The 10,759-nt window shown below is 34.5% G+C and overlaps 1 protein-coding gene across 2 annotated transcripts in view; it reads left to right on the forward strand.

The window, feature by feature from the left end:
• Positions 1–9,461, forward strand: part of BTBD8 (BTB domain containing 8) — an 88,596-nt gene extending 79,135 nt beyond the window's left edge. For both annotated transcript variants that reach the window (XM_082613379.1, XM_082613380.1), the window contains 5 exons: positions 1,700–2,408; positions 2,678–2,765; positions 3,235–3,374; positions 4,699–7,026; positions 8,313–9,461. In XM_082613379.1, coding sequence (XP_082469505.1) covers positions 1,700–2,408; positions 2,678–2,765; positions 3,235–3,374; positions 4,699–7,026; positions 8,313–8,782 — 3,735 coding nt within the window. In that variant the 3' untranslated portion in view covers positions 8,783–9,461. The remainder of the gene's footprint in view (positions 1–1,699; positions 2,409–2,677; positions 2,766–3,234; positions 3,375–4,698; positions 7,027–8,312) is intronic.
• Positions 9,462–10,759: the final 1,298 nt, after the last annotated feature.

Below are 10,759 nucleotides of genomic sequence, written 5' to 3' on the forward strand. Positions count from 1 at the left end.
CGTGTCCCCTGCATCGGCAGGCGGACTCTCAACCACTGCGCCACCAGGGAAGCCTGAGAAATGTTACTTTTTTGAGCTAAGATTTGATCTAGCCTATTTGGACCTAGCCTATTTGAACTTTATAAGTATTACAGAGAATCCTAGTACACAGCACTGAATGGGATCAGTCTCCACCCCTAGACATGAATAATCTGAGGCCCAGAGATATTAGTAATGATTTCTTAAATATCCTATATTCTATTCTTCAGTTAAAAGCAAAGCTAGAACAAGAATCTAATGATTCCTTTATTATTATACCTTGCTTTTTGCTAAACTTAACTAGGTTATTTATTATTTATTATTTATGTATATACATATGTATGTGTGAATATAGACACACTTATTTATGTTATTTTTATCTTAGACAAATTTTAAATGTAATTAGAAGCTTTCATATTTAGAAATAACTAGACCTTGAACTGTATATCAATATGTGCTCAGGTTTGATAGCCATCATCACATGTTCTTGAGTACCCCGTATGTGATGGGCATGGTGCTAAGGGATACAAAGATGAAGACAACACAGGCTCTGCCTCATACCTCTACAGTCTCATACAGCTTCCAAAAGGGAGGGAGTATTTACATAACAAATGGCAATATATTCTTAAAATTTTATTCTGTAATTCCTACCAGTTTTTAAAATTTTGTTATTCCCTTCCATACAACGTTGTTCTAAGAAAAATGATAACGTAGGTGCATTGTCTTTAGTGCCCTTCTACTTTCCCCTTTTTATCTATTTCACCTGTTTTTAGGACCCCTTTTCCTTTCTCCAGATAACCAATAGTGTATTACTATGTTGTGGTTTTGTTTTTTTTTTCTCAAAAACCAAACTTTTCAGGGACTTCCCTGGTGGTCCAGTGGTTAAGACTCCGTGTAGGGGGCATGTATGTAGGGGGCATGGGGTCAATCCCTGGTCAGGGAATAAGATCTCACGTGCCACACTGCACAGCCAAAAAAAGAAAAAAAGAAGACTTTTCAGGTGTAATGTGTTCTTTCCCAGGGGCTCGCCCCCACCCCCAGCCCTTGCCTCCAGAGGATTAAATATTTAGTGATAAAATTTCTGGAATTTGGGATAGGATTGAAGAGAGAATTTTTGGTGAAAATCATTAACATACAGATTATTACCTGCTTAAAGCAGTAAATCCTGAGCTCAAGTCCTAGTTCAATCCCTTATCAGCATGTGGCCTTGGGTAAATTACATACCTGCTTTAATCCCCAGTTTCTTGTTGAAGAAATGGAGATAACAACAGGAGCTATCTCATAGAATTGTTGTGAGGATTAAGTGAGATGATACATGAAAAGCATTTTAGCACAGAACCTGGGAGTGGGCCCTCGAAAAATGTAGGATACTGCTATCATTCACCCAAGGCATCCTGACACCATTAAGTATTCATCTCTACCATAACTTCATAAAGTTAAATAGTATGCCTTTTAAAGTAGAATTTCCTGTTAATTCTGTATGTTTTATTTCAGATTTGATTAAGGTAATGTGATCAAAGACACATTCAAATGATCCCAGATCATTCAACTTTTAAGTGGCCCTAAATCATAATCTGAATTTTGCTGCTTTTTCCTCTTTGAAAAACTGGCTATTGAAACATAAAGTATTATGTGTCCAAGACTTCAGTCAAGTTACAGAGTATTTTTTTCTTCTTTGTAGCAAAGGAGACAAGTTTCTGACCCTGGTGCTATAAAAAACAAATCTTGGAGAGAAAGTAACAAGAAAGAGTATTGGAGTTATCCCTCTACTAATCAAAAGATGAAATCTGATGGATTAGGAGCGTCTGGACATTCATCAAGTACTAATAGAAATTCTATAAATAAAACTTTGAAGCACGATGATTTAAAGGAAAAGGATGGTACAAAAACCGCATCCAAGAGTACAAAAGAATTAAAAACTGTGGGAAAAAATGTTTCTGGAAAGCCCAAACGTATAATAAAGCCCAAAACAGAAAACGGTGATAATGCAAAGTCAGGAAACATGTCACCTAGACAAGTTGTGGAAAGATCAGCAACAGCAGCAGCAAATGGACAGAAAAATTCAGTAAATGGAAAAAGAGTGAGAAATCAGGAAGGTCAAATTACAGGTGCCAGACCCAAGGTACTCACTGGGAACTTAAATGTGCATGCCAAAGCAAAGCCTTCGAAGAAAGTGACAGGCAAAGATTCTCCATGCCTCGGGATTTCAGGGCCCTCCAGCAGATCTACAAATTCAAGTATGGAATTACTGACTTCCACTGACTGTCTGGATGAACCAAAAGAAAATGGGTCAATAAAAGAGAAGCCTTCTGGTCATAAACTTTCCCTTTGTGACTCTCCAGGACAGACTGTGAAAAACAGTGTAGAAAGTATCAAAGCTTCCACTGTAGGTGGGTTTTAACACTCTAATTTTTAATAGCTCTTGAGGAGCTTTTTAGGAACAGTTTAAGTTCCTAGAAAAAAATGAACCTATGTTTGGACTTTTATTTAGTTTCAAATGCAAAAAGATTTTAGTAACATATATTCATGCAAACTGAGAGAAAACGGTTTTTCTCACCGTAACATTTTAATTTTGTATATAGTGTATGACCAGTGAATTTATACATACTTATTACATATTTATTCCTCAATCTCATGGCTCACTCTTCTTAATTTATAGCAGTAAAATCTCGACCTGTTTCAAAAGTTACCAATGGAACTTCCAATAAAAAAAGCATTCATAAACAAGAAACTAATATAAATAACAGGTAAGCATTCATTGTTTTACCTAGACATTAGCTTTCTCTGGAAGTTAATTATATAATAATTTCTGGCTAAATATTGTTAAAATATCTTTCCTTTGTTAGAAAATTTAGTATATTTACATAATGATATTTTAAAACTTTTCTTATTTATTATGCAAAACGATGATTGATACAAAATGATAGAAGAATAATTTATACTTGTGGCACCTTATTATGCATTGCTTTACCATAGTTGATATACAGTTTTATAAACTTAAACACTTAAGAACCTATGGTTTTTTCTATTTTCAGAAAAGAGATATATTTTTTATTTCTTTGAGAAAAAGTATTTTTCTTTTTTTGTTTGTTTTTTTTTTAATTGAAGTATAGTTGATTTACAGTGTTGTGAAAAAATATATTTCATGTATGGGTCTTTTAAAAAATTAGGTTTTGGAATCTCAGTGTAATACTGAACGCAAATAATTTTCCTTAGTGTGCTAAAGAAGGTCACCAGCAAAGGATACAGTGATCCAGTACCACAGGCAATTTTAAAGAAAAGAGGAAATGGCAATGGATGCGCTACAGCTCAGCAGAGAACAAAGAATGCCACAGTTAATCTTGCTAAAACTCAAGGTAAAGTTGAAATACTCCCAGGTATTGCTTCCTTGTTTAAATTGAATAAGCAGAACTCTGATTCTGGAACTTTAGCAGCAAATAAGTAAAGTATAACGTGGTTTCACTCATTTTACATTCATTTCATATTTTAGAGATGAGATTTTATTCTTCCACTTTTCAGACAAGTATTTTGGTATTTTGGGTGTGAGTTTAATTTTTATTTTCTTTTGTGAAAAAAATAATTAAGGGAGTCACTAGGTTATCTGCATTTCTGGTCCTTCTGTATATTATACCTGTGCTTCTTCAAAGTTTCATTGATAATTATAAGAATTCCACCTGCAAAACCAACCCTAAAGAGCTCTTTAAAAAGTAATGGTACAATCTAGAATGCTGTAATACGTAGGGAGGAAGAATTTTCCCTCTGGACTCTGTGCTATGCCTGTTGTTTTTCCATATTCTAAGAAAGAGAAGAATACTGATCAGATTGCGTAATTTGCTAATATAATAACTGATTTTAAAAATTAATTTGCTTTATGCATTAAGCATTCACATATGTAAGAGCAGTTTGTAAAATACTAAAACCAATTTTGAGGTAGGTAATGAATTAATACTGAAAGTAAATTTAAAAGTAAGCCAGAGAAAAGTTATTCATGTTCTAGTGACAGCTAAAAATTAAACATTTTAAAAGATTTGATAATTCTGTTTGACAGATTTAAATGCTCAAAATATCATCTCTAGGACTTCAACCATTATAAACAAATGAATTCCCAAAATTAATCCTCTTTCTTTCCAGTTACCAGCTTTAGTTTCAACTGCAGATCTAAGTTGTTAACCCTAATGAGCTACAATAATAGTGATCTGGTTATGAGAAATAAATTAGCTTTGTTACTGTTTGAGGAAAAAAATTGCAACAATTTCAACATTTCTATTTTGTGTTTTAGCTTGATTCTGCTTTTCAGCTATGTGGAACAGTCTGTTTTTCCCCCTAGAACTTCAAAGGGAAGAAAGACCCTTACTGCTCTTTTGGCATAAGAAAATCAGATTTTTCTACCCCCATATATTTATGCAAATCCAATTCTGGCATAAGGATCAATGCTGTTTACTTGAGGAGGAGAGATCCTATTTTAATAATTTTACTTAAGATGCTGGAATACTTCCTCTATATTTGTAATAAAGTTGTTTTATTTTATCACATCACTAACGCCTAATTTGTAATTGTCCATTTGATCATTATGTTGCCATTTCATTGTTATCTCTTTTATTTCTTCTAAAGGGATTTAAAAACAAATATTGAATTTCACTCACAAACTGGAAGGTATATTTTTGAATTTTCTTTACTTAGGATCCCAAGGAGAGTCACCAGATTCAGTAAAATCTTCAGTGTCTTCAAGGCAGTCTGATGAAAATGTGACAAAATTGGACCATGGTGTAACTACAGATAAACAAACACCTAAGAGAAAAATTGTCAAGCAAGGACAAACAACATTGCCTAAGATTAGTGCAAAAATAGTAGCAATGCCTAAAAACCTAAATCAATCTAAAAAAGGTGAAACTTTGAATAATAAAGATTCAAAACAGAAAACACTTCCTGGACAGGTTATATTGAAGACTCAGCCTTCTTCTCTGAGACCTTTAAAAAGTGAACCATCTGTTGTCCAAAAAAGTGTGCTTTGTGATGTATGTGATAATAATAACAAAGGCAATGTTTCTGAACAGAAGCCTCATGAACCTCTAATTAATCTCATAGCCAAAATCAGTGATACAGAAGCATTTCAGTCACCATGCATACTTGACCCACAAAAGCCATTAAACAATCAAGAAAAAGAAAAGTTGGTGTTAGAATGTCAAAATATTTCAAATCTGGAAAAATTAATAAAACATGAACTGGAATCAAAACAGATTTGTTCAGATAAAAGTGAAACAAATTTTTCTGGTCACAAAAAAACAGATCAATGCAACACAGCTAAAATACATTGTCATTCTGATGAGAGTGATAATGTAGATCCAAAATTTTATAGCACCACTGCTGTAAAATCCATGATTTCAAATCCAAATGAAAACTCTTTGAACTCTAATCCAGTTTGTGACCTAGACTCAACAAATGTAGAGCAAGTCCATTCAGTGTCAGATAGGGAGAAGCAAGCAGGAAGAAAAGATACAAACAAAAAATTAAACATTAAATGTGTGAAAGATGTTTTACCTTGTGTTCCTGAACAGACAAATGGTACCTTAAATTCTGGTCAAGATGACAGAAAATCTAGAATTCATGTAGAAGAACAGACAATTCCCAATCAGCTTTCTGATGACTCTGCCATGAATGGAGACAAACATGGTACAGTAGACTCAAATACTTCCTCCAAGTGTTTTTTGGAACAAATACCAGGGAAAAATTCTCCTAAAGATATGGAAACAACAGAAACTCCAGAGAGCCATGAAACTCCAGAAGCTCCATTCATGAGTCACTGGAATTTGAGTACCAGTGTTCTGCATCAGAGAGAGAGTCCTGAATCTGACAGTGGCAGTGCTACAACATCCTCTGATGACATAAAGCCTAGATCTGAAGACTACGATGCTGGAGGGTCTCAGGATGATGATGGGTCAAATGACAGGGGTATTTCTAAATGTGGCACTATGCTGTGCCATGATTTTCTTGGAAGAAGTAGCAGTGACACCAGTACTCCTGAAGAGTTAAAAATATATGATAGTAACTTAAGAATTGAAGTGAAAATGAAAAAGCAAAGTAGTAATGATCTTTTCCAAGTTAATTCGACAAGTGATGATGAGATTCCTAGGAAAAGGCCAGAAATTTGGTCTCGATCTACAAGAGCCCACTCTAGGGAAAAAGAAAATATTCCACGAGGCAGTATCCAGTTTGCTCAGGAAGTAGATCAGGTTTCTTCCTCAGCAGATGAAACAGAAGATGAAAGGTCTGAAGCTGAAAATGTTGCAGAAAATTTCTCTACATCTAACCGAGCTCTTCAGCAGTTTCAGGGAATAATTAATTTAGCTTTTGAAGATGCAACTGAAAATGAAAGTCACGAGTTTCGTGCAACCAAAAATTTTAAAAGGTCAGTTTTACTTTCGGTAGATGAATGTGAAGAACTAGGATCTGATGAAGGGGAAGTCCATGCTCCCTTTCAGCCTTCTGTAGATTCTCCTTCACCTTCTGATGTTTTTGATGGCCTTTCTCATGAGCATCACGGAAGGGTCTGCTCCAGATACTCACAAGGAAGTAAAGGTAGTATTTTAGAATGTAGACAAGAGAAAGGCAATAGTGTATATCAAAACAAAAGCTCTCCCTTGGGTCTTAGTAACATTGACTCTTCAAGAAAAGATAAACAGAGTGCTTCAGCCACAGAAAAAAAGAGCACAACAGATGTCCTGTCCAGAGGAGGCAGACAGCTTCCTCCAGAAGATAAAAAAGTAAACAGTGGAAGCAATGTGGTTAATGACTTTCAGCCACACAGCAAACTTTCAGATAGTGACATAAAATCTCAAGAAAGACCATGTCATTTGGAACTTCATCAAAGAGACCCCAATTCTGACATACCAAAGAACAGCTCTACAAAATCTCTGGACTCTTACTGGAGTCAAGTTCTGCCTCCAGAAGGTCAAGTGAAAGAGAGCCATTCTGCAGCTACCGAGAAAGCTAATATTGCTTTATCTGCAGGTAATGTACAGATATAGAAATGCTAAATCCATAAGAAAATGAGTTTATAGAATTTTAAAGTTGTAGGTAGCCCTGAATGTTACATTTTAGTTAGATAGAATAATTACTTAAGCAACAGATTCAAATTTTAAATGAAAACTGAAATTTCTTAATAGAATGAATATAGCTAGTTACTCTTTATTGTTCACTTAAAATCTTAGTGAAAAATTAATATCTAGTAAAAATTTTGGTGGTTTATTAGAGCTAACCTACTAAGAGATTTTACATGAAAGAATAAAGAGAAAAACTTAGTTTGCTATTATTTAGTTATTTATGTCTAATTTAACATAGGAATTATTGACTATTAGAAATTTTATTATACATTGGATATGATTTATGAACTATGCTAATATATATCTAAGAGGGCTGTGCAATAAGTATAGTAATATGTAACTAAAAGCACTGAACTATTTTAACTAGATTAATTATTAAAATTTATATACATTTTACAGAGATTAAGACTTTCAGGATCACTATAATTCTATTCTAAAATTTTCAAGTAAAAAGATAAATTTCCTAAAAGAGATTATATTTAGAAGCAATGATAATATGTGAACAAATCCCAGGCTTATTTCATATGTATAGATGGTTTCCTGTCTAATTGTTTTGTGTGTTTGTCTTCCTTATTATAGTAATTTGAACCATGACCCACATTTAAAATATGCAATAGTGGCTGACTGAGTAGCTACTGTATACCAGAACTAAGAAAAATACTTACCAGTAGTCCCTGTTCAGCAAAATCACAAGAATAGGGAACTCTTTAAAGTTGTACTTTTTTTGTCCTTGCTTGCATCCTCCTTTGCATGTACAATATATATATGTCTTTAGATAAAATGTATTTATTCTCCCTTTGAAACTGACTTTACCTTAAAAGTCACCATCAAATAACGGCCTCTTATTTTCTCTTTAAGTCTCTATTGTAGTGAATTAGATACATGTGCGCGTTCTGTTTATGTTTAAATAATTTTTGTTTTCTGTATCACAAGTTTTCAAATTAAACTGGAGAATTATTGTTAGTTGCCTATGTTGATTTTGCTGCTAAACATTACCTTTGAGGGTTTTTTTTCAAACATAGAAAAAGAAATGCCTCAGAAATCTTGTCAATTTTGTATAAATGTTATTTTTCCCATTCTCTGTTTTTCTTTTTGGACAATAACTGTTATATTATGTTAATATTGTTCTACAGAACTCTGAGGGGTACCAACATGTGCAGTTTTTACATTGTGTAGTATTATGAATTATTTCAGGAGACATAGATGATTGTGACACAGTGGCACAAATCTACATGTATGACCATCGGCCTTCAAAAACCCTCTCTCCAATATATGAGATGGATGTAACAGAAGCATTTGAGCAGAAAATGGAATCAGAAACACATGTTACAGACATGGATTTTGAAGATGAGCAACACTTTGCAAAACAAGATTGGACGCTATTAAAGCAACTGCTCTCTGAAGAGGATTCAAACTTAAATATTACAAATTCTATTCCTGAAGACTTAAATTTAGCACAGTATCTAATCAATCAGACACTACTTTTAGCACGAGACAGCTCAAAACCTCAGGGTAAAGCACATGTTGACACTTTAAACAGATGGAGTGAACTAACATCTCCATTCGATGATTCCTCAGCAAGCATCACCATGGCTAGTTTTTCCTCTGAGGATTGTTCACCCCAAGGGGAATGGACAATTCTGGAACTAGAAACTCAGCATTAAGAGTATTAACACTTTGGGGCTTTCCTGGTGGCACAGTGGTTGAGAGTCCGCCTGCCGATGCAGGGGACACGGGTTCGTGCCCCGGTCCGGGAAGATCCCACATGCCGCGGAGCGGCCGGGCCCGTGAGCCATGGCCGCTGAGCCTGCGCGTCCGGAGCCTGTGCTCCGCAACAGGAGAGGCCGCAACAGTGAGAGGCCTGCGTACCGCAAAAAAAAAAAAAAAGAGTGTTAACACTTTGGAAAATGTTAAACTATGCCACCCCTTTATTTTTTTGATGCTTATATTATATCCAAATGATAATTGCATTAGCCTATTAGACTATCCTTAATATTGAGGAAGTCTTTCCAATTTACTGAAGTAAACATAGTTTGTTTATTAATATGATATCACATGTAGAAAAAAGTGTTTTTCTAAAAATCTTGAGCATGTTTTCTATAATTATTAGAGAAATTAGAAGACTTGTAAGGAAACCCTTGCTTTAGTTTTCCTTTCCTAACTGATCATTCATTTACTTGTTTATCATTCAATAATTTAAAATGTGAATGCACAAGTAGAACAGTCCCTTTACTTTTTGCTCTGCATATGGCAACCATAATTTAACAATAAAAAAACTTATTGTGCTTGTGTCAATTTATGTAGAGTTAATCTGTAACATTCAAACTCAGGTTGGTATGGTTGAGGTTGATATTAATATTAGAAAAAACCTTCGCTTTCCCAACAATTCAGGTCCAGGAAATTGACAAGTAAATGCATCTCAAATTTCACTGACATTTTTGCTAAAACAGGAGAAGTGGAATTTCCTGTAACTCTTTTTGGGATATATCCGCAGAAAGGCATCTGCCCTTGTTGAAAAAAAGTGGGAAAGCTGTCCATCTGTTTTATCTATATAGACTTCCTTTATAGTTAATCACTCTCCATTTTTCATTCCATGGTAGAGATATTTTTGAACTGCACCTGCAGTAATCCTGCACTAAATATCACCTTGAAAATGGGTACATGATGCAATTGAGTTATAAATTGTGTGCATGTGTGTGCACATACATGTATGTTTGCTTTTTCCATTTGTCTATATGCTCTAGTTCCTTATTTCCTTGATCAGATTGTCTTTCAGTCTGTAATTTTGGTAGAAAGGCAAAGATAAACATCTTTTTTACAAAATTCTACTGGGGAGTGAACACTTGGTTACCTACTTGATATTGGTGGATGTTACCCTTAGGGTGATGGGATTTAGTAGAATTGGCACCTCTCAAATCTTTGTAACTAACTCATAATTTCTCTAAAATAGATCAGAAGTAAAGTAATATTTTGGCTTAGAATTCCTTTTCTAAATTAACAAAGTTTCGGGCAGTTCCCTGGTGGTCCAGTGTTTAAGACTCAGCGCTTTCAGTGCTGTGGCCCAGGTTCAATCCCTGGTCAGGGAACTAAGATCCTGTAAGCCGTGCAGCGTGGCCAAAAATAAAAATTAAAAAATAATAAATTCACAAAGTTTTCAACAAATGATCAGCATTAGAGAGAACCTGTAACTATATTGAATATCAACAATTATATTAATGCACAATCATTTGGTATTCTTATATAATAACATATTAATGTTAACATTAGCTACTAACCTGTTATACCATACCTTTTTTAACTAGAAGCTCTGCAAGGGACACTCATTAATTCAAACAGTCAAGAAACACATTTGTTCTCGGCACTGAAGTGTGAAGATAAATAAGGTTTGACTCCTGCCACCCAAAAGAGTTCAGTTTCTAATGAGGAGGGAAGACCATATAAGAAAAAGGTCAAAAACAGTATTATAAAAACTTTGTGTCTTAAAGCTGGCTGGATGGGAATTTAAAGGTTAGTTTAATCCCTTCAAATTCCCAAGGAGGACTCTGAAGCCCAGAGGAATTTTAAAATTGCCCAAGGTCCCACACTGATTTGTGAGTTAGAATTCAGTATTCCTTAATTTCAGTTTGATGTTATTTCTACCA

This window comes from Mesoplodon mirus, assembly GCF_964341445.2.
Source record: "Mesoplodon mirus genome assembly, chromosome: 3".
Taxonomy (NCBI): Eukaryota; Metazoa; Chordata; class Mammalia; order Artiodactyla; family Ziphiidae; genus Mesoplodon; species Mesoplodon mirus.